The sequence below is a fragment of the Panthera onca genome, chromosome X, assembly GCF_046562875.1.
Source record: "Panthera onca isolate mPanOnc1 chromosome X, mPanOnc1 haplotype 2, whole genome shotgun sequence".
NCBI classification, from domain to species: domain Eukaryota; kingdom Metazoa; phylum Chordata; class Mammalia; order Carnivora; family Felidae; genus Panthera; species Panthera onca.
The window spans coordinates 1276059-1300417 of NC_138357.1; the positions used below are offsets into that span (position 1 = coordinate 1276059).

The window sequence follows — 24359 nt, forward strand, 5'->3', positions numbered from 1 at the left end:
ATATAAACCACAATTTCTTTATCCATTCATCAGTTGATGGACATTTAGGCTCTTTCCATAATTTGGCTATTGTTGAGAGTGCTGCTATAAACATTGGGGTACAAGTGCCTTAGGTGCACAATTTTAAATGCCCTCCTTAAAAATTGTACCAATTACATTCTCTTTGATGGTGGTAGCCATTTCCACACATCGTGGCCAGCCCTGACTGTTATCATGTTTTAAATCTCTATTGTTTATTGATGAATTTCACAAGAAGCTAACAAACTGAACTTTAATTTTTCATGTAAATTGTGAGTATTTATGGGTGGTCCTGCTTGGGAGTAAAGAAAGAAAAATGTAAATTCTGAAATTGTATTGGAAAACAATTGCTTGCTACAATCAAAATGAAATAGTTCATTTCACAAACAAAAAAAATTTCACTATAAAATTCTACTGAAGTACATCATCAAAGAAGACCTAAGTATATAGCATTCTATACCATTTTTAGTATAAAAGATACAATGCTATAGATAGTGGCTCTTGCTATTTTAATGAGTAAACTCATTCCAATCTCGATTTAAAATATCAACATAATGATACTAACGTCAAATGCAAAAATTTACATGGACAATAGGCAGGAATATATGGCCAAATATATGCAATTAGGTGGAATAAGTCCTAGGAAATATGAATTAAATAATAACTAAATACAACAACACAAATACTTTGGTACTGAAGAGGAAATAGGAGAGTTGATCAATGAAACAGAATTTTAAAAATCCATATGAAAATTTAGTATATGATAAAGGAGAAATTCAACAGACAATAAAGGCAACACTCAACAAATGAAATTTTAGACAATTGTCTTTCCACTTTACACACACACACACACATATGCACACAAAGATGGACCCCTATTTCATGCCTTATATCAAAGTAAATCCCAGGTGGATCAAAGAGTAAACATGTAAAAATGACACACTAAAGCTACTAGAAACATAAACAGGTGGATATTTTATCTTCTGAGAGTGTTGAAAATGTGTGTGAGTTCAGAAACCAGAGGAGAACAATAATAAATTGGCTATATAAAATTTGAAATGTATGTGTATACACTCAAAACTAATGTAACATTATATGTCAACTATACTTCAGATAGTTAGATAAATAAATAAATAAATGCAGTTAAAATAAAATCTTAGATTTGAATATTTTAAAGCTGCATATATTTTTATAGTTAAAACATTCTGTGTTTAAGAAATGTATGAGATAAAAAGATTTCCTATACACAAAAAAAGTTATGTATAGCAAAAGACAAATGGGAAAATATATCAATTTGAAGGAGCTAATTTTGTTAGCATACATTTTTTATTGTATGTATTCCAGTATAGTTAACATAGAGTGTTATATTACTTTCAGGTGTACAATATAGTGATTCAACACTTCCATACAACACCCACTGCTCATCACAACAAGTGCACTCCTTAATCCCCATCACTTATCTCACCCTTCCCTCATCCACCTCCCCTCTGGTAACCATCACTGTTCTCCATAGTTGAGAGTCTAGTTTTTGGTTTGCCTCTCTCTCTTTTCTTTCCCCTTTGCTCATTTTTTTTTCTTAAATTCTACCTATGAGTGAAATCATATGGTATTTTTCTTTCTCTGATTTATTTATTTTCCTAACATTATACTAACTAGCTCCATCCACATTGTTGCAAATGGCAAAATTTCATTGTTTTTTATGGATGAATAATATTCCATTGTATATATATACCACATCTTCTTTATCCACTTATCTATCGATGGACACTTGGGATGCTTCCATAACTTGGCTTTTCTAAATAATGCTGCAATAAATATAAGGGTGCATGTATCTTTTTTAAATTAATGTTTTCGTATTCTTCATGTAAATACCCAGTAGTGGAATTACTGGATCATATTGTAAATCCATTTTTAATTTTTTGAGGAATCTCCATACTGTTTTCCACAGTGGCTGCACCAGTTTTCATTTCCACCAATGGTACAAGAGGGTTCCTTTTTCTCTGCATCCTTGCCAACATGTTGTTTCTTGTGTTTTTTATTTTAGCCATGCTGACAGGTGTGGAGATGGTGTCATGTTGTGGTTTTGATTTGCATTTCCCTGATGATGAGTGATGTTGAGCATCGTTTTATGTGTCAGTTGGACATCAGGACGTCTTCTTTGGAAAAGTGTCTGTTTATGTCTTTTGCCCATTTCTTCACTGGATTATTTGTTTTTTGGGTGTTGAGTTGTGTAAATTCTTTATAGATTTTGGATACTAACCTTTTATCAGATATGTCATTTGCAAATATCTTCTCCCATTCAGTACTTTGTCTTTTATGTTAACACAGATTTTTAAAGACAAAGCCAACAACCCAATATAAAAATAGGCCATAAATATGAACAAGGAGGTCTTAAGAAAAATACAAAGGTAGGGGCACCTGGGTGGCTCAGTCATTTAAGCGTTCGACTTCAGCTCAGGTCATGATCCCCGAGCCCTGCATTGGGTTCTATGCTGACAGCTCAGAGCCTGGAGCCTGCTTCAGATTCTGTCTCCCTTTCTCTCTGCCCCTCCCTCACTCATGCTGTCTCTCTCAAAAATAAATAAATGTTAAAAAAAATAAAAATGCAAAGGTATATAAACAGAGGAGAATATGCTCAGCATCACTAATAACTTTTTAAAGACAAATTAAACAAAGATATTTTTTTCCCATCAGATTGGCAAAAATTTAAATAATTTGCATCAGTTTGAGTGAGGATATGAGGCTAAAGGTACTGTCATATGCTGTTGATGATGGTGTATATTGGAGCAGCATCTTTGGAGGGCAAGTCAGTAGCCTCATTTTGATTTAAAATGTGCACACCAAGCTTAACCGTGGGGACACAGGGAGGGTCCAGATGGACAGGGAAACAAGTACTTGAAGGAAAGAAAAAGACAGGCAGCTCTGTCTGCATCTCAGGTGAGGGGCTTGTGTTGGTCTTGCCCTGTGTACTGCAGAGAAAACAAGTCAAGATTGTGGAATGGCCTGAGGTGCAGGGAACCTGAAGATGCTCTAGCTTCTCTCTCAAACCCACGGTCAACGTCTGTCTTGTTTGGAAATTCTTTCCTGGAGAAAGATGTCCATATCTGGAAGACACCATTCTTTAATCTCAAGACCATCTTACTGATGAACATAAGGGAAGGGAAGCAAAAAGAAGATCAAAACAGAGAGGGAAACAAACCACAAGAGACTCTTAAGTACAGAGAACAAACTGAGGGTTGCTGGAGGGGTATTGGTGGGTGCATGGGTTAGATGGGTGATGGGCATTAAAGAGGGCTCTTGTTGGGATGAGCACTGGATGTTATATGTAAATGGTGAATCACAAAATTCTACTCCTGAAATCAATACTATACTATATGTTAACTAACTTGGATTTAAATTTTAAAAATTAATTTAAAAAGATCTCAAAGCCATCTTAGGACCTTTCGTTCAGTAACTGAATATTGCACCTGATTGCAGAAACTCCTAGAGACACTAGGGGCACAGTTCCTGCTAGGTGGAGACAGAAGAACAATCAATAAATGCTCATTTTAGAATTGAGAGCTCATGGTCTAGAGAAGAATCATGGAAAAAGTAAGTGGAAGAAAGATATATGTTTCTTGGTCAACCTTAAGTGGGTAATTTCCTTATTCCTGAGCTGCTTTTCCATGCCATGACCCTCTCTTCTTGTTTCTCCTGACAGTGGCCTAGGATGTGACCTGGCCTGAAGGTGTGGTGGAAACAAGGCAGCTCTCACCACTAGATGATACCATACAGGAAGGTGCCAACAAGGACTCAGACAGACCAAGGTGTCTGCTGACTGATGTGTCTTAGGGTCAATGTCATTCACATGAGCTTGTTGCTTCACCTGAGCTGGCCGACATCTGGATTCCAAACCTCTCCTCCTACCATTCTCATTACCTGTTCTTCCTTCTGACCTGCTGGTGGAGATTTGAGACAGAGCCCTGAGGATGTTTTACAGCAAGAAGGTTTTGAAGTTATCCCACACCTAGACTGTCACCTGTAAATTTGGCAGCTTTTGGTAGCCGTGTTTGCCGCCATTCAGATAAGAGATCCAGAAGAAACTTGTCTTTAGAGAGAAAAGAATGAAGCAGATCCACAAGGATGAAAAGTGGAAAGAGAGAGGGAGTTCTGATGATGTTCGAGCCTCTGGTTCCAGTTTGCTCCTGAGGCCCAGCCACAGTCCTGTCCTGGATTTCTGGGAGACAACTGCCCACCCCCTAACTTGATATTCTTATAATAAATTCCCACGGCTTCCTGGGCTAGTTGTAGTTGGTTTCTGCTAGCTTTGACAAGTGAAATCCTAACTGGTGCATCAGTTTGTTCATCTTTCAGAAGGAGATCCACGTCTACCAGAATTGGGAATTAAGAGGGCTCCATCAGACACTATGTTCCAATTGTTCAGGCAGGTTGAAGAAAGATGGCAGAAGTTTAGACTCTGTGTGGTTCTATTTTGCCAGCTAAGAGATCTGGTTGAATGTGAAGAGTAATGAGGGAGGTGAGGCTGGAGGCCAAGACAATGGCAGCACAGTTTCTTTTATGACGTTGATGTGGCGACCAGAAGGCAGATTGGGCACATGTCCCCTCAGAAAGCCACTCCATGGTGGTGCCCAGCTCTTTCCCTGACATTGCCAAATGCAATTACTATTAGTATTAGGTTGGAATAAAGATTCCCATAAGCTTCTTCTCAGAAAGTTGGGCTTACAGAAGTTCTGTTGGGGCCAGATTTGTCTCCTTCCTCCAGCTGCCACATATCCCAACCTTACCTCCAGGCCTGGCCCTTCTCAGTTAGTGGATGTGATCCCCCAAGGTGCTGTGCTGACTCTGCCTTTAAAATGCTCTTGTGAACTCTACACAAGAACTACTGAAAGTGAGATTCACAAAACAGTGATGGTCCATGCAGCAAGTTCAATAATGTCCCTCCAAAATTCATGTCCACTTAGAACCTATGGCCTAAGAAACATAGTCTGCAAGTTGATGATGGTCTGCAAACTGTTCCTGGCCTGTGAAAAGGACAGAGAGCAAGTATATATGCAAACAAGGTGAGTTTATGTGTGTTGAATATAATAATAAAAAATATGGGCTTGTATTTCATATGTCTTTTTTGGTTAATTTCACTAATAAATTCTACTATCTTTTACAAAAGTATCAATCCATTTTGGATTGGAAATAGTATTTTAAAAGAAAGAAAAAGAAAGGTCCTTCACAAAAGGAAGAAAGAAGAAAGAAAGAAAGAAAGAAAGAAAGAAAGAAAGAAAGAAAAAGAAAGAAAGAAAGAAAAACACTACTTTAGGGGTGCCTGAGTGGCTCAGTTGGTTAAGCGTCCGACTTCAGCTCAGGTCGTGATCTTGCAGTTTGTGAGTTCGATCCCCACATCCAGCTCTGCGGTGGTGGTGCAGAGCCTGCTTGGGATTCTCTCTCTCTCTCTCTCTCTCTCTCTCTCTCTGTGTGTGTGTGTGTGTCTGTCTGTCTGTCTGTCTCTCTCTGTGCCCCTTCCCCACTTGCTCTCTCTGTCTCTGTGTGTGTGTGTGTCTCTCTCAAAATAAAATAAAATAAAATAAGCACTACTCTAAACAACAGCTAATAAAAGGCTGCTGCTATTTGCTGCTGAACCCTCTCCCCCTTATAATGTGTATTTCATTTGTCGTTTCAGGAGATATCTGGAATGAGGATTCCATGCCCTCAAGGTACTATTTTACTCAAAACTTATCATTGTTTTTGTATTTTGTTGTGTCAAAGCTAAAACATCTTTATTAACTATTCTGATACAGAAGTAATACAATTTCTAGATTCTGGGAAGGTGGCAGCAGTGGCAATAACATCATTTTTTAAATTTCACATCCCTCTCCTACCCCCAAAAAAACGAGACAAAGAGAGAGATTAAGATAGCAAAGCCTAAAGTCCGAGACAAGTCTACAACAAAACTAGATGACAAAGGACCCCCATGAATTCTAAAATGTGTACTAGCTGAAACCTACTGTTTCAAATGTACTGTTTCAAATGTACCTACTCTCAGATAATTCCAACCATGGAATTCTTTGTGGTCGCCTAAATACAAGGTGAGAAAATAAAGAGAACCTATCAGTCTGTGGCTAACCTTTGCAAAACAAGAAGAGACTGTTTAGGAGAAAATAATCAGCCACATCGTTTTGTCACACTCTTTTTTTAATTTTATAATAGTATCTTTTATTTAAATATCCTAAAAATATTTTATGAATTTTATACATAGGAATTACCCCTTCTACCTTTGAGATGCAACGTTTGTGTAAACCATTTATCCTGACCTTATCTTTTTACCTCCTTTTTGTGTCTAACTGTAACTATAACTGCTGTACAATAAGTCTTGATTATCTGGGCTGTGATAAGTGAGCTCTAGGACAAAAAATTAAAATGTTATTTACTTAGCTAGACTACAGAGAAGTTTGTTATGTTGCAAACTTGATCGACGAGGGAAAGATGACATTTTTAATAAATTGTAATATATATCTATTGGATATTCATACAGAATAAAATTAATTTGTGTCTGTACCTTGAACCACGGGAATCTGCCCCAAAACCCAAGAGCACATTTTATACACTGTATGTTAGCCAATTTGACAATAAATTATATAAAAAATAAATTAAAAATTCCTAAAAAAAATACACCAAAAGTGAACCCAGATAGACTTTAGATACACATATTAAAAGCAAAAGAAGAATCTTCTTAAGATAAAAACTTAGGGGCGCCTGGGTGGCGCAGTCGGTTAAGCGTCCGACTTCAGCCAGGTCACGATCTCGCGGTCCGTGAGTTCGAGCCCCGCGTCAGGCTCTGGGCTGATGGCTCGGAGCCTGGAGCCTGTTTCCAATTCTGTGTCTCCCTCTCTCTCTGCCCCTCCCCCCTTCATGCTCTGTCTCTCTCTGTCCCAAAAATAAAATAAAAAACGTTGAAAAAAAAAAATTAAAAAAAAAAAAAAAAGATAAAAACTTAGGGGAATATCATCAAGTTCTTTTGGTGGACAAAATTTTCTTTTTTTTAATTTTATTTTTTAAAATTTACATCCAAATTAGTTAGCATATAGTACAACAATGATTTCAGGAGTAGATTCCTTAATGCTCCTTACTCATTTAGCCCATCCCCCCTCCCACAACCCCTCCAGTAACCCTCTGTTTGTTCTCCATATTTATGAGTCTCTTATGTTTTTCCCCCTTCCTGTTTTTTTCTATTATTTTTGCTTCTCTTCCCTTATGTTCATCTGTTTTGTATCTTAAAGTCCCCATATGAGTGAAGTCATATGATATTTGTCTTTCTCTGACTGACTAGTTTCGCTTAGCATAATACCCTCCAGTTCCATCCACGTAGTTGCAAATGGCAAGATTTCATTCTTTTTGATTGACGAGTAATACTCCATTGTGTGTGTGTATATATATATATATATATATATATATATATATACCACATCTTCTTTATCCATTCATCCATCGATGGACATTTAGGCTCTTTCCATACTTTGGCTATTGTTGATAGTGCTGCTATAAACATTGGGGTGCATGTGTCCCTTCGAAACAGCACACCTGTATCCCTTGGATAAATACCTAGTAGTGTGATTGTTGGGTTTAGGGTAGTTCTAATTTCAGTTTTTTGAGGCACCTCCATACTGTTTTCCAGAGTGGCTGCACCAGCTTGCATTCCCATGTTTTGTCACATTCTAACGGAATACATGCATCAGTTCCACGGAGAAGAGCTCTAGTGCCCCAGCTGTGAGGGCACAGGGTGTGGCTTCCTCATGATCTGCAGGCAGGCATGGGACCCACGGACAGTATGGTGAAGAAGGGGACTGGAGTTCACTCTGGGGACCAGAAGTGCTAGCTGAGAAACCAAAAGAATTCTCAGGCACCCCATGAGGACTGCATTCCTGCCCACTTGGTACCACAATTTCTAAGAAAATTAAACACAAATATTAGCACTTAAGTTGAGAATTTGGAGAAGTAAAGAAAGGCCAGAGTTCTGAATCAGCTGAGAGATACTACAAAAGTTCCATCAGGTGGGGAAGCAAAACACAATCTTTATACTGGTAAAAGCTGGCTGGTGGGTACAGCCTGTCTATAGGGACTGACTGGGCTTGCTAATTCCCTATACTTCCCTCCCAGTCTAGACTTGAAACAATGCACTGGGGGAAGGTTTGGGGTCTGAAGAGCAGATTCGCATTTCCAGTATCACTGCCTCCCACTCAGCTGGGTGGAAAGAGAGGAGAAAAAGACCAAATTTCCCACACTCAGAACCTTTGTCAAATTAACCACTTAAGGAAGAAGTGTAGACCTATGGATGCCCACCAACAGCATATTTCACTGCATCTGCATGTGGCATCTCCTTCCTTGAGGAAACCACAGGAGAAAAGAGTTATCCTCCGCAACTCACACACACATGACATTTCACAGATTTTTTTAAATCTCTTTACCCATTGGGCTTAACTATTAATGAAGTCTATGGTGTACCCACAGCCAAAAGTTTACTCCTTACTTTATTTTCTCATTCAAATTATTTCTAGCCACCATTGTGTAATATCTTGTAATATCAGAGGTTTTAGAAGATCAAATGGCAACCATAAGATACTCTAATAATAAAAGCCCAACATACAAGATATCCCAGACATAAACCCATAATGAATTTTCTGGGAAGACAAGACAATTCAAAATTGTCCTTGCAAGTTTAAATTTAAAGACATTAGAGAAAAGCCCAAAATAAAAGTATTTCAAACTTATGAGCTAAAGTTGAAACAACTGAAGTCCCAAACCATGCTCTCCAACCTCCCTTCTGCTCAGACTCTGAGGTTCTGGATGATTAATGGGGAGTTCTGCAGTCTGGACCACCATTCACAGGAATGGGTTCTGTTCATTCAGGGTGTCAGAAATTAGATTATTTCAGTGCTAACTCACCCAGGATGTTCCTATTACACAGTCTAAACAGTTAATAGGATCACACAAATATCCACTCTTGGCCCTGTACCTACCAAATTTGGAAGTCAAGCCAATGTCCAGGTCCAGCAGAATGATGCTGTCAGAATTCAGTGCTGTGTTGCCCCAAATCCTATCAGATTCTGTGATGTCTAACTGGAGGGAAATGCAGGAATTGTGGGTAATTTTGAGTGGTGGGGTAGCTGAGCTATCACTGCTTTAGAACATCTAGGAATCTGCAGAGGTAGCAACTCCAGTACTTACGTGTCATTTGAAGTGTCTTTCCTTCAAAGTGTTCAATTCAGGTTTAAACTTCTTTACTTTCCATTCCTCCCTGAGTAATCATGGTACTAAAGCAAGCATGCACACTACCTGGTGAAAGAGCAGGTACTGTCAGCTCTGAGCCGAAGTGCTGTGTCCGCTGACCCTGCCAAAGATTTGTTGTGGCCTTGACCTCTGTCTCCAGGCCAAGTTGCTCTCTCGGGCTTCCGTTGGTTTCCACTGAGCCAGCTTAGCTCAGAAAGGCTCAGTGATTTTGCTTACCAGGTCCCTCTCTTGCCCTTTACAACACATGCAGGGCAATATCGTGTCAAGGAGGTGTTCCCAAAGCCTGATACATGGCTTTTATCTCCATTAGAAAGAAGAGCTTTTGTATTAGAAACTGTGGCCATAGGGGTGCCTGGGTGGCTCAGTCGGTTGAGTGTCTGACTCTTGATTTTAGTTCAGGTCACGATCCTGGGGTCGTGAGATTGAGCCCCACATCAGGCTGCACACTGGGCATGGAGCCTGCTTGAGATTCTCTGTCTCTCCCTCTGCCCCTCTGCCCCTCTCCCCAACACATTCTCGCTCGCTCTCTCTCTCTCTCTCTCTCAAATAAAAAAAAAAAAAAAGGAACTGTGGCCAAGAAGAGAGACGAGCCAGAGAGGAGGAAGAGGAAGGTAGAGGGGCTGGAAAAGTATCACACACCCATCTTGGAGTGTTGGGAGCCCCTCTGAGAGGAGGATCACAGGCAGAAACCATTGGGATGATGGAGGGAGGCTGATTCTAAGCACAAATAAGGCTTTATGGGGGTCCTGTTTCCTGTTTCATGCTGTGGCAAAATGCTTCTCCTTACTGCTGCCCAGAACCCAGCCCTCTGCTCCCTCCAAGGAATGGAAGATTCTGAGACATGGCAATGGCTTTGGCCTGGGCCCTGGTATTCCTAAAAGGGCAGTGATGGTAAGGAGACTTTTTCTGAGCAAGTCAGTAGGCAATGGAAGTGAACAAAAGGAAGAGCTGTGGTCAGCATCCCAGAGCAGCTGCAGCATGTAGAGTGCTTAATGAATGCAAGTGAAGCATTCGGGGGACCCCAGAAGTAGGCTGGGCCCTGCTTTGCCAAGATGCAAACCATGGAACAGGTCGGACATTGGGCTATATGTAGCCTGGGACTGGGGAGATGAAGGTATTAGACAGAAGGTCAAGTCAGCTGAGTAGTAGTGTTCTCAAGAGCTCACCACTTTTATTTCCCACCTGATTCAGGTAAGCTACTCTGAACACTCAGGGTTTTCACATTAAAAATAGAGGGCCTGATAACCCAGATTGTGTCCCTTTGTAGTCATTACAAAGACTCATGGATTCTCAGCATTGTGGATTGGGAGACTTAAAAAGCCACCAATCTCGGGTTTCATTGCCCACTTTATGTTCCTTCATAGCAAGGCTTGTTCGCTTGATTCAAATCCAGCCAAGCATGTACACTTTCTGCCTCTAAAATCAGCCCAAGGCCCATTCACATACTGTTGATCGCACATTGAGGGCTGCACTTTCAGCAGATCTGAGTTAAATAACCTTGTCAAGACCTACACGGTACTTTTTTTGCAAAGAAAACATAGGTCACTGGGTTTGGGTTTGGGTGTAGGTTCAGCTCTATGACCTGGAGAAGGCAGTCCCCTTGGTGGGGGATCACGGGGACAGCCTCTTTCCTGACCTCTCCTCTAGGACTTGCAGAGTCCTGCCTTAATGACTATTTAACTCAAGTGACAGAATGTGGCAACTCCTCTAAAGACACTCCCTTCTTAACAGCCATCAGGCAATACTTCTGAGGGCTTGCTCCCTGTGGTCCAGACACACAAGAAAGCCACCTTCTGGGCTGTAGGAAGCTGTGCTGCCAGGTCCAGGCCACTTGTCCCTGCCATTTCTCCCCTGAAGAAGCTCTGTTCCTCCTTCTCAAGCCTCCTCACCAACAGCAGGCGATAGCAGAAGAATGTCTGACAGGGCTTCTCCAGGATTTCCGCTCCATGCACTGACCTGCCCTTCCCAGGTAACACCAGGGCTGCTCACAGGGCATGGGAGAGCGGCAGGAAGGACACACTAGCTGTAGAGCACAGCAGCTGCTTCCCACTCCATGTGCGGATGTGCTTTGTACCATGAAGTGTGATAAGAAACAGGTAGAGACCACTTTGATGCAAAAGTAATAAAACACTAATTAATTTATCATTTATTTTATGTTTTATTTAGTTTTGTTTACAGATTATTTAGTTTTGTTTACAGATTATATTTGTTATCATGTGTTATTATTATTTAATTACAATTAATTACATTATAGTGCATCCATATTGTAAAAGGCAGCAGTTAAAAAGAATGAAGTAAAGCAATGTGCATTCTCTGAAAACTTGTCCCAGACATATTATTAGGTGAAAACATTAAGGGCAGTAGGTTTATATACTATTATCCCACTTAGAATTTTTTTTTTGAGAGAAGAGAGAGAGCAAGCGGGGAATAGGGGCAGAGGGAGAGAGAGAATCTTAACCAGGCCCCACACTCAGCACAGAGCCCCATGTGGGGCTCAATCCCATGATCCCACGATCTGAGCCCAAATCAAGAGTCAGACGCTGAACTGACTGAGCCACCCAAGTGTCCCCCATTTAAGCTTTTTTTAAATGTTTATTTATTTTGAGAGAGCAAGCGCATGCACATGCGTGTGAGTGAAGGAGAGACAGAGAGAGAAGGAGAAGGAAAGAGAGAGAGACAGAGAGAGAGAGAGACAGAGAGAGAGAGAGAGAGAGAGAATTGCAAGCAGGCTCCAAGCTGTCAGTGCAGAGCCCAACATGGGGCTGGAACCCATGAACCATGAGATCACGACCTGAACTGAAATCAAGAGTCCAACACTCAAGTCACTGAGCCACACAGGTGCTCCCCCATTTAAGCTTTTTAATGTGTGAGTGTGGTGAATGTTTATGTATATATGTGTGTGAATGTGTGAATATGTGTATATATGGGTGTGCATGTGTGTGTTAATGTATGCGTGCACATATGTATGTGCATTGTGTGTCTGTATGTGTGTGCCTGCATGTATGTGTTTGTGTTTATGTGTGAGTGTGTAGGTGAGTATGTGTGTACATGTGTGTCTACGTTTGTTTTGTGTATGTGTGTGTACATGTGTATGAGTGCACATGTGTGTGAAGTGTCTGTTTATACACATAGGACGAAGCAGGAAAGGAAATGAGCCTCACTGCTAAGAGTGGCTCTCTCTGGGAAAGTGGGAGTAGGACTGAAGGAACAGAAATTTTTACACTGAGTTCCACTTCTCACTTTTTAAATGTTAGGATTATGTATGACTTTTACTTTCATTTGTGTGTTTTTCAGTATTTTCAAGGTTTAAGGCCCAAATAAAGCAACCCAATATTTCTGCAGCACTGCCTTGGGGGAAAAGAGTGGAAATGATTTGGTGTGACAAAGCTAAAGCCAAGGGTCCTAGCCCAAGGAAGATTAACATGAACCAGGAAATGCACTCTCACCCACAGTTATCAAGGGACAGATGGGCTCCAGGGAGGCTGAGAGCAGGGAGGCAGCAGAGCAAGGAAGCCAGGCTGGACTGTGTGCTTTGCCAGGGCAGGGGACTGCGGGTGGGAACTTACTGTCATTTCTAGTCAGGGTTGATGGTGGGGGTAGGAGCGGGGCACGGGTCATCCAGGGAAAAAGACTTCATGACCATGTACTCTGAAGTGCGGAGTGGTCAAGTTGCCCTTTAGGGACCCATCCAACTCTAAGACTCCACATGCCATTTAGGTCAATAAAAACCAAAATAATAGTGTAACATGCAAGTGGCTGCCATACTGGAATCAACCATTGTCTAAGCCAAGCAAAGCTATCATTGGAATGGTTTTTTGGGTTTCACTGAACCCACTTTGAATCTCAGTGGCCCCAGTAGACATGGTACATACCTAAGTGAGCATCTGTCCTTTAGGTGACAACTCCACTCCCTGGGGACCCTTAACTCCCACTGATTCTAGATTTGTTATATCTCTAGAATCTTTAGAAATCTTGTTCTGTCTTCTGCTGTGATGGAAGGAGGCACAGGAAGAAATCTAAGGCTAAACACAAGGTTTCTTACTTATATTTGGCTCCTGCCAAGTGAAGAAAGAAGCAAACGTGTTCCCCAAAGTCCAGGAGGCTGCTGGGTCTTATCCCCTCTCTCCTGCACTCTGGACGCAGACCAGCCAAAGCTATTGTCTTCCCCCCACCCCCGCCAGGCACTCAAACTCCCATTGTCCTGAGAGTTGTCATTCTCACCACAACTATCTCCTAGCTCTTTCCGTTTCACTGTCACCCTGTACAGGACCCACACTTTGCCCTCTGTTCCTCTCACTCTACACCTTCCCTGGGTGATCATGGCCTCAGCCATCCCCAATACTTCACTGAACCCTTCCTTCAAGCCTATGTTAAGCACCTACTCAGTGCCTAACCCTGTATTAACTGTGAAGAATGCAGAAATGATCAACAAGCATTTATTCAAGAAATATGTATTGATACTCCCAATATGTGTGACCAACTGTTTTAGAGGCTGAATAAGACACCATGGAGCTTACTACCATGGAGCTCATAGGTTGCTGGGTTAGACAGAGAGATCATAAAAAAATCACAGAAGTCAGTGATAAATAACATAGTTGTGGAAGCCCAGAGTGGGAACCTAAGTGAAGTACTAACTCAGTCCAAGGGTCAAGGGAGGTATGTGGAAGGAGGTGACACATAAGCCAGGGCCTCCCTGGGACCGAGGACCACTGAAAGAGAAGAGGCAACAACTACTGCTGGTTCCACTCCTTCCTCTCCTGGTATTCCCAGGAATCCTGTGACTTTGGGGGAGGTAGTAAAGGAGGGGCAATACAGCCTATGCACACAGTCAAAAGTGTCTTTATTTTTTTTAATTAAATTTTTTTTTAACATTTATTTATTTTTGAGAGACAGAGACAGAGCCCAAGTGGGGGACGGGCAGAGAGAGAGTGAGACACAAAATCCAAAGCAGGCCCCAGGCTCTGAGCTGTCGGCACAGAATCTGACACGGGGCTTGAACCCACACACCATGAGATCACTACCTGAGCCAAAGTCGGATGCCTGACCAACTGAGACACCCATGCACCCCCAAAACTGTCTTTAAAATCAACTCTCCGGACTTTATATCCTACAAGAATTCCCTACACAATCAATGACCCTGCAGGGCCCGCCTCTGTTTAAACCTATTTAATAACATCAAGCTCAGCCCCTTCATCCCCACTCAAAGACAACTCTTCAAAATGTAAAAGAAAGACTATCTTTAAGGTCTATGAAAAACAAGTCCATATATAAACTTTACTCATTCCAGTTCATTTTTTATAACTCAACAGGTGAACTAAAGTGACCTCACAGTGAACAGTTCATTCTCAGTGAGCAGAGGGCAGAATTCAAAAAAAGGTAACAGAATGAAGACAAGGGCCAAGCCCAGCAAAGGGAGGTGGAGGTCCTGCAGAGCCAGCTACACTCCCATCTCTAGAAAGAGCCCTAGGGTCTCCCACAACTTGGAGAATTGCTAGAAAACTGCCTTTTTCAAGCCAGGAATTCTACAAAGGAGAATGTAGAATGGCCCAGTTTCAGAAAAACCACACCTTAAGCTCTGAGTTTATTATCTTGGGTTTTGAGGACCTGGGTGAACTGCAAATCTTCTTTTTTGGACTCTTTCTAATCATGCATCTTGTCACCCTAGCAGGGCACACAACTATTGTGCTCATCACCCTCGTTGACTCCTGCCTCCAGACCCCCATGTATTTCTTCCTTCGCAATCTGTCCACCATTGAAATTTGCTATATATTGGTGATTGTCCCTAACATGCTGGCCAATTTCCTATCCAGGAGCCAGCGGATGTCCTTCCTGGGCTGTGCCTTGCAAATGCACCTCTTCATCGCCCTCGGTGGTGCAGAGTGTTTCCTCCTGGCCATGATGGCTTATGATCGTTTTGTGGCCATCTGCAACCCCCTGCGCTACACAATCATCATCACCCGGGCCCTCTGTCTGCAAATGCTGACTCTGGCATGCATCAGCGGCTTTGCACTCTCACTCGCCCTTACTACACTGATATTCCTCCTGCCCTTTTGTCAGTCCCATGAGATCAATCATTTTTTCTGTGACATTCCTGCTGTGCTATTTCTGGCCTGCTCAGACACAAGAGCCAATGAGGTTGCAGTCTTCTTCGTCTGCATGCTCATCTTGTTGATTCCCTTCTTGCTGATTCTGCTCTCCTATGCATTCATTATTGCTGCCATCCTCAGAATCCACTCAGCTGAGGGAAGGAGCAAAGCCTTCTCCACCTGTGCTGGGCACCTGCTGGTCTCTGTTCTGCACTATGGCTGTGCAATATTCATCTACATTCGCCCCAAGTCATGCTACACCCCAGAACAGGACAAAGTTGTGTCCTTAATCTACACCAATGTAACTCCGATGCTCTACCCTATGATCTATAGCCTGAGGAACAAGGAAGTTAAGGGTGCCCTCAGGAGACTTCTGAAGAGCTATAACCAGATGAGGCAGCAACCCAATGCAAGGTGAAGGGAAAGATGGGGTCTGCCAGAACTAACTTGGACCCCTTTCAAGAATCCAGATGGTCATCCCACAGCACACCTTGTGGCTCCTCTCTCTGAGGGCTGCTTCATGGTTCTGTGCACCTGGACCTTACTGCCTCCTTTCTTGTGGTCAGAGAGATAGAATGAATCCTAAGGCTTTCCAAAATGTGGAAGTTCTGGGGTATTTGTGGATGTTTCACTGTTCCTTCATGGACAATTGCATCTATCATCTGGAGCACTGTAAGAGACAAAGACACTGGTGGAAAGAAGGTCATGACCTGACCCAAACAAAACATTAAGGCAACCACTTCTCTGGCCAAAGAGCTAGCAGTAACAAAAACACAAGGAGCTCCCAACTCCAAACTACATAAAGCAGTAGAAAGGCAGAGCCAACCCTGAAGTTGAATCCCACATCAGAAAATAACCTGGAGATCACCTGGATCAGCAGCACCACCAGAGGCCTGTAATGTGCCCCATCCTCATGACAGTTAGCACCCTCACTAAGGCATTTTATAATCTGCCCCCCTTCTGGCCTCTGGGCCAGCTGACTCCTTCTCACCCTTAAATGCCACTTATTCCTGGCAGCCTGTGCACACTGCCTCTCCTCTAACCCAACCTGCCAGGCTTAGGTAGGTGCCCCCTCTCTTTGGCCCTGCATGCTTACTCATCACGTAGTACTGAAGTGTTTTGTCTGTCTCCCTGACCAGTCTGTAGACTCCTTGAAGGCAAGAATTATGATTAATTTCTGTCACTCCAAAACCTGGTACATCATAGGTGTTCAACAAGAAGTAATTGAACTGTGAACCCCCATGAGCTTTGGTATAGGAATATCTTCAGACCCCAGATGCTAACAGAATTAAAGCCTTCAATATTTTGCTGAGCTGAGGCCTCTGTTATTCAGGGACTCAGGTCAGGTGGAATGATCCCCAAAAAAGTGTTTACTGATGCTACTTCCACCCCACACGCTGAGATAAATGTCATAGATCCCTGTGTTCCCCTCCATCACAACACTTAGGAATAATTCTTGAATGAATGAATGAATGAATGAGCACCTTGTATGTACCAGGCACTGGGCATGGGACTTGGGGTACAGAAAAGCATAAGACATTGTCCATGCCCTCAAGGAGCTCACAAATTAGTCTGTGGGATTAGGCACCAAAACAACTTGTTTTAATGCAGTGGTTACAAACCATTCATAGGAAGAAGTGACTAGTCCCACCATGAAATCTATGAACATCCACATGCTGTTAAAAAGGTCAGGAAGGAGGGGGCCTAGGACCCTGATGACCCTTCATTGGACAACTAAACCAACATCATCACCACCTCCCTCTAGACTTCATGTTCAGTCAACAATACATTTCCTTATACTTTAAGCCCATAAAGCATTCTTAACTGATGCACAGAAAAGCATCATGAGCATCAGTTATTTCCACCCTTGCCTGCTCTCCTCAGTTAACAGCTCTGACCACTTTGCTTATCATGCCTAGGCGATTACCCCATCTTCTACCACAAAAAGACCTTCAGAGCCACCAGAGGGGCACTCCTCAATGAGAGCAACAGAACTTGAAGGGCAGGAACCATGTGGATCATGTTTCTAGTGCCTGGACCAACTTCCTCTTTGGTCGGTGTGACTGGAAGTCACTGAGGGAAGATGTTGACAACACAGAAGAATCCACTAAAGGCTCTTCCCAGGAGCTTACAGACCAGCAAATTCCTGGGGATAGATAGTCCAGGGCTATCAGTGCTATGCTGAGAGAGGAGTCCATGTTGCTATCAAATGAAGCGATACTATTCCACACTTCCTGAGATTGTGGTGAGGATTGCAAGGGACAGGCATGAAAAGCGATGCTTAGACCAGCCCCTGGGCTACAGAGTGCCAAATTCATGGTAGCAAGGATTAGCCACATCTTAAGCAGTACTGGGTCCCTCCACATTACCACAATGCTAAATGAAATGCATGTGGCTCCTGGGAGAGAGGGGGAGAGACTGTGGCTGATGTCACCTGCTCCAACCCCACCTGGGCCCTGGACCTCAGGGACCTGCAATGCCCTTGTAAAAAGGTGTGTGGGCACCCCTTTATTTGGACAAGTTTGGGTGGGTGCTTCTTCTTCTATCACTTCAAGAAACATTAACTCCCACATCTCTCTCCCAAAAAATCTTTCCCTACTTTCAAAATAAACTAGTGAAATGTTGACAAGTGTTAGAGCTGGGTGAAGGGAAGGTGGGGGTTTTTTAATACTATTCTCTCTCCTGTGTGTATTGTGTAATTTCCATAATAAAGAGTTTTAAAAGGTAAAGGAACTGATGAGTCTCCATTGCCCAAGCAGTCCCCTTGCTTAGAATGCTCTCTCACATCTTTGCCATGTATCTAACCTCCATTCTTCCTTGAAGGCACAGCTCAAATACCATTTAGTCCACGACCCATTTTGATTACTGCCTTGGTCCTGTTTCCATTGAAGGCAAGTGTAATGATAATGTCGCTGACAGCAGTGCAGCCTCATGTTCCCGTCCACCATGGCCTTGTTATGTGTGAAAGAAAGAAGTGACTGCGCCAACCCAGGCAGCTGTGCGCATGCACACACACACACACACACACACACACACACACGCACACGCACATGCAGCCTGGAGGCAGAGGGGCAAAGACAGGAAGTTCCACCACTCCAGGCAGCACACAGTATCCTAGGGAGGAGGGACACATCTGAGACCACAGGGTGTGGGGCAGGGAGTGGTCAGGGGCGAAATGACCCTACCCACCTCAGTGGTCTGGGGAATGGTGGTGTTCCCAGAGGGAAGGAGCCATGGAATCTGTATGGTGAAAGACAATGCACACTTGGCCTAAGGTGGCCTGGGAAGGGTGGCTATGATACACTTACAGGGATTGATTGGGGGGGGGGCATAAGATGAGAGCATGAGTGGCTGTGGGAACACCTGTCATCAAGACAGGAAAAGGAGACAGAAGACTTTGGAGAGCAGGGGAAATATAGTGAGGTTGGTTGGAGGCTAGATGGGTTACAGGCACCTACAGGAGTTTATGTGCCTAGTTTATGTGGCTATACTGACTTGAAGCTCAGGAATTCAAGAAAAATGTTGAGTATCTGGCAACTGGCAAAGAGATCAATGTTGATTTAATCACCACTTTCTTTGATGTGTACCCCCTGGCCCTGCCACCTCTTATCCATAGTCATCACAGATTGTGCCTACTGTGTTTTTAAATATATTTACTACATTCCAAGGAAGTCTTCTATGATTCAGAAACATGAATGCTGTGACTGCTACACAGCAGAGGTGGCCAGGCCGGCACCGGCACTAGAGAGAAGAGGGCTGTGAAGTGCTGAGCCCTCCTGAGTATCTGGCTGTGCATGCATGGTTTTTGTATTCACAGACATATGGGATTGTATATGGGAGTGCCTGGAAGAAGTAGAAAAGCAACATATTTCTTCATGTAATATTGATGAAATGCTGATGAAGCAAGCTATCACTTGTGCCCTGGAGAATAACTTTCCAGGTAGGATGAGCATTATGTGTGCAATTTACAAAGGGTGCTTTTTGGAATGGCTCAAAGTCTGTGTGCACTGGCCCAGAGGTGGTTAGCCTGGGCCTGAGATCTGGTGACTTCAGGGACTTCATCACAACCCTCTTAATTGCATCAAGAAAAGGTGCCAATTAGAAGCACTTTCAAAGGAAAGATTGGCCTCCAAAGAATTGAACAAAACTACTAAAACTTCAACATAGTTCACTTGGGAACTAATTAGAAGTTTTGCTGAACAACAATTACTGAGTAACTTTCTTAATTTGTGTTCTGCTTACCAAGGTAATCCATGCTCACTGTAGAAAATAAAGAAAATATGGGAAAGTTTGGAGAAAAAAATAACAATCAGTCATTTCACATACTAAAAACAACCACAATGAAAATGTTGGTGTCTTTCAGAATGAGATGAGCTCATTCATATTTCATGCTTAGAACACAGACTAATCACCCAATAATTGTGGCTGTTATTATTCCATTGTTGGTAGGTTTAGAGAAGTCTTCCCCATTCAGAAAGCGAATAAAGCTCATCTAGACTTTCTTCTGCTATTTCTTATTCATCTTATTGTGTGTATAATACACAAATGCTTTCTCCTTATAAGCAATTGGTATAATACAGAAAAACACAGCGCAAGCATGGGTGTGGTCACACACTTCCATTTACCAGCTCTATCTCACTTACATTCAAAGTATTTCTTGAATTCATCAACTTTTCCCCTTTTCCACTGCTGAAATACTAGTTCAAGCCATCATCATCTCTCTCCTGAAAGCTATTGACACTAAAGTTACTGGTTTCTGAATTCACCACAGTCCCCCTCAAATACAGTTTCCAGATTGATCTTAAAACATAAATTAGATAATTTTACTGCCTTTCTTGATGCCCTCCTATGCCTTCCATTGCACTTGAAGCTAAAATCCATATTCATTACTGTGGCCCACCTCTTCCTCAACTAGGAACTGTTCTCTCACTGAGCTCCAGCTATCCTGATTTATTCATGCATTTATTCCACAAATATTAACCGAATGTCCACTATTGCTAAGCACTAGGCCTGCAGTGGTGAACAATCCAGGCAGAAATTTCCGCCTCCTGGAGCTTACAGTCCTGCGAAAGCAGCAGACAATACATACGGTGAATAAATAGTATGTTAGATGGCAATGATTACTAAGGGAAAAGGAGCATGGAAGAGAGACAGGAGATAGGGGTGGGGGTTCATTTTAGTGACAGGAGCCAGGAACATCCTTGCTGAGGAGTAGACACTTGAGCAAAGACTTGAAAGAAGTGAAGGAGCAAACCTCACGGAAATGTGGGTAAGATAATATGAACAGACCTATAATAAGCGATTGAACCAATAATAAAAAAAATACCCATCAAATAAAAATACGTGACCAGGTAGCCTCACTGGAGAATTCTACCAAACGCTTAAAGAATAATGAACATTGATCCTCCTCAAACTCAAAAAACAGAAGAGGAGGGAACGGTTCTTAACTCATTCTATGAGGCTGACATTACCCTGATACCAAAGCTAAGTAGAGACACCACGAAAAAAAAAACCAAACAAACTACAAGTCAATATCCCTTATGAATACAGATGCAAAAACCCTCAGCACAATACTAGCAAACTGAATCCAGCAACATATTAAAAGAATTACACAGACAGAATCACCAAGTAAGATTTGTTCTAGGAATGCAAGGGTGGTCCCATATGTGAAATCTACCAGGGAATCAATAAAACAAAGGGGAAAAAAATCCCAATCATCTTAATTGGTGTACACAAAGTTTTTGACAAAATCTAACAACGTTTCATAATGAAGACATTAAAAAAAAAAAAAACCCTAAGAATATAAGGGAGCTTCCAAGACATGATAAAGGGGATTTATGAAAAACCCACAGCTAACATCATACTCAGTGGTGAAAGACTGAAAGCTTTTACTCTAAGATCAGGTACAAGAAAGGATGCCGACTTTCAACAGTGATTTTCAACGTTGTACTACAAGTTCCATCCAGAGCGGTCAGGCAAGAAAAAGAGATAAAAGGCATCAAAAAAGTAAAACTATCTCTATTTGCAGAGGGCACGATCTTATATATAGAAAACCTCAAGGAATCCACAAAAAACTGCTAGAGCTAATAAATGAATTATGGAAAGTTTCAGGTTACAAGACCAACACGCAGAGATCAGTTGTTTTTCGGTACACCAGCAATGAACAATCTGAAGATGAAAATAGGAAAATAATTGCCCCGACAATAGTATCAAAAGGGATAAAATACTTAGAAATAAATTTAACCAAGAAAGGGTAAGTAAGGATCATACGTGAAAACTATAAAACATTGCTGAAAGAAATTAAAGAACACCTAAATAAATGAAAGGCATCCCATTTAGGTTGTTGATTCATTTTGAGTCAATTTTTGCATATGGTGTCTGGCAGGGGTCCAACTTCATTCTTTTACATGTGGATACCCAGTTGTCCCAGCACCACTTGTTGAAGAGACTACTCTTTCCCCACTGAATGGTCTTGGCAGATGGCAGTACTACCCAAAGTGATCTAAAGATGCAAGGCAGTACCTATAAAAACTGCAACGGCTTTCTTTCTTTCTCAGAAAGAGAAATGTCGATCTTTGCATTCACGTGGAATTGCAAAGGGACATGATGAATCAAAACAATTTTGAAAAAAAGGAATAAAATGGGAGGACACACACTTGCTGATTCCAAAACTTATTACAAAGCAACGGCAATCAAAGCAGTGTGGTATTGGCATATGGAGACACATATAGACCAAAGGAATAAAACTGAGAGTCCACATGGTGCCGGGAGGAGCATCAGAAGCTTCATCTATATGCTTGCGCCTCCTACTCCAAACGCTCTGCGAAGGGCAAGACATGGCAGAGGCAGACACAGCTCATTTCCCCCTAAATAGAAAACAACCTAAGGATCTAAATTCATCCAGGAGCCCTTTGCCCATTTCCTTATTTTGTTCTGAGCATCGCATTCTACTCAAGGGGACTATCCCGCCCTTTCCACGGGAGATGCCACAAAGAAACGGGGAGACATGAGTAGACGATAAGGTTGTTCAGATGGAGAAAAATACAGAATGGATATTCTGGGGTATGTGGCTAACAGAGACCTGAGGTAAGAAAAGAAAATGGGGCTGTAAAGGCTGAAAAAGTGAGAGAAAGAGAAACAGAAAGACGACGAAGATGATAAAGGAAATGACAAGGAGTCAAGGATGGCAATAATGGTTATTTTGTTGAAAAGGTTGGTTTTAATGGTGACTTTTTTGTCTCTAAGGCAGTTAACCCCCCATTACCAATCTCATAACTTTTAAAGTAAAAAAGAAAGAAAAAAAGAAAAGGAAATTCAAGACACCAGAGGATTTGCTTTTAACGTTTATGCTCTTCTTGTATACGCAACACCCTACTCTCTGTGCCTTTACATAGTCTCGTCCTTTTGTGGCATTTTAAGCAGTCACTAAGCTTGCCTGGCACAGTGTGTGTGAGGGGGGTAGGGGGTGACACTGACTGGCCTGGAAAGGTACAGGAGGTTCTTGTTGGTCTTGGGATGGCAGGAGCTCTGGTTCAGGTGCATTTGATGTAGGCTCAATAAAGTAAACATTGTTCTGTTACAATCCTACAATTGACATTCATGAATTATTTCTCTGTAAATATTTTTTCTTTTTTTAAGTCTTATTTATTTTGAGAGAGAGAGAGAGGGAGAGAGAAAGAGCGAGAGAGCGAGTGAGCAGAGGAGAGGCAGAGAGAGGGAGAGAGAATCCTAAGCAGGCTCTGTACTGTCAGCACAGAGCCCAACTCAGGGCTCGATCTCACGAACCGTGAGATCACGACCTGAGCCGGAACCAAGTCAGACGCTTAACTCATCGAACCACCCAGGTTCCCCTGTCATATTCTTTTCAAAGGGGAGTGTGGGGCAGGTATGGGCATATTCAGACACAACAATGGACTTGAGAGAAAGTCTAGAAAATGTCTCCAACACATATGGGCAATAATTACATAGTGAAGTTGACGTTGAAGATCAGTAGGGAAAGGATGACTTGTTTAACGACGAAGGTGAATAACTGATTGTCAGAAAGCCGTTGTACCACCCCCACAACCCTCCCAGCTGGCCGCCATCGTACCTCAGCCCTGTCCCTTCCAGGGGGTGTGTTTCAGACCTGGAAGCATTTGATGGAGGATTGATAGCAAGGCAGGCCGGGGAAGAAGTATATGAATGGACTTCCAAGAATGGGTCCGCATCGTGAGGAAACATTCATTCCTTGTGCATGTTCACCAAGGCGTACCCAGTACAGAGGAGGCTTTTGGTAATCAGGTAGACAAGACGACCCCTTCTGTGCATGGCAGTCAGCTTCTTTCCCCAGGGACCCCGGTTCTCTTTTTCAACGCTTATTTATTTTTGAGAGACAGAGTGTGCGGGTGGGAGAGGGTCAGAAAGAGGGAGACAGAGGATCTGAAGCCGCCTCCATGCAGTGAGCACAGAGCCCGACGTGCAGCTTGGACCCACGAACCGAACTGTGAGATCATGATCCGAGCCGAAATCAAGAGATGGCCGCTTAACCGACTGAGCCAACCGGGCATCCCTCCCCCCATTGCCCCGATTCCGACTCAGTGGGCTCATGATAAAAGGGGCCATGGGGACAGAAATGGCCATTACTCACGGGCTGAACAACATGGCCTTCACCTCGGCAAGACTGATCTGGGTATTGTTACTGTTCCATGCCCCATCTACCAAAAACAGAGGCCCAGATATGGTGTCATCCTTGAGAGAGATCACCCAGGCGATCTACTGAAATGTTGACTACATCGGACCCCCTCCCTCATGCAGGGGGCAACAAGTTTTCCTCCCTGGAAGAGTTTGTCTACATATGTACCTGCCCTCCCTGCTGACATGGTTTTGCCGGCAATGCTGTCCCTGGACATACCGAAGTCTCGTTCACCGTCACGGTCTCCACAAAAAGGCTGCACTAAACTGACTTTGCAGCATTTCCCTGGCCATCTGGGGCTCCTTGTG

At 42.7% G+C, this 24359-nt stretch overlaps 2 protein-coding genes across 2 annotated transcripts in view; both read left to right on the forward strand.

Moving 5' to 3' along the window:
• The window catches only part of GAB3 (GRB2 associated binding protein 3), a 289515-nt gene that overhangs the window by 238784 nt on the left and 26372 nt on the right, over window positions 1–24359 (forward strand). The window lies entirely within an intron of this gene.
• LOC145714430 (olfactory receptor 10V1-like) lies at window positions 14836–15798 on the forward strand. Its single transcript, XM_081793929.1, has one exon. It carries the CDS (start codon window positions 14836–14838, stop codon window positions 15796–15798), a length of 963 nt encoding a protein of 320 aa, XP_081650055.1.

Coding starts and splice junctions, on each gene's coding strand:
- LOC145714430 (XM_081793929.1), top strand. CDS start 14,836: ATGGCCCAGTTTCAGAAAAACCACACCTTAAGCTCTGAGTTTATTATC.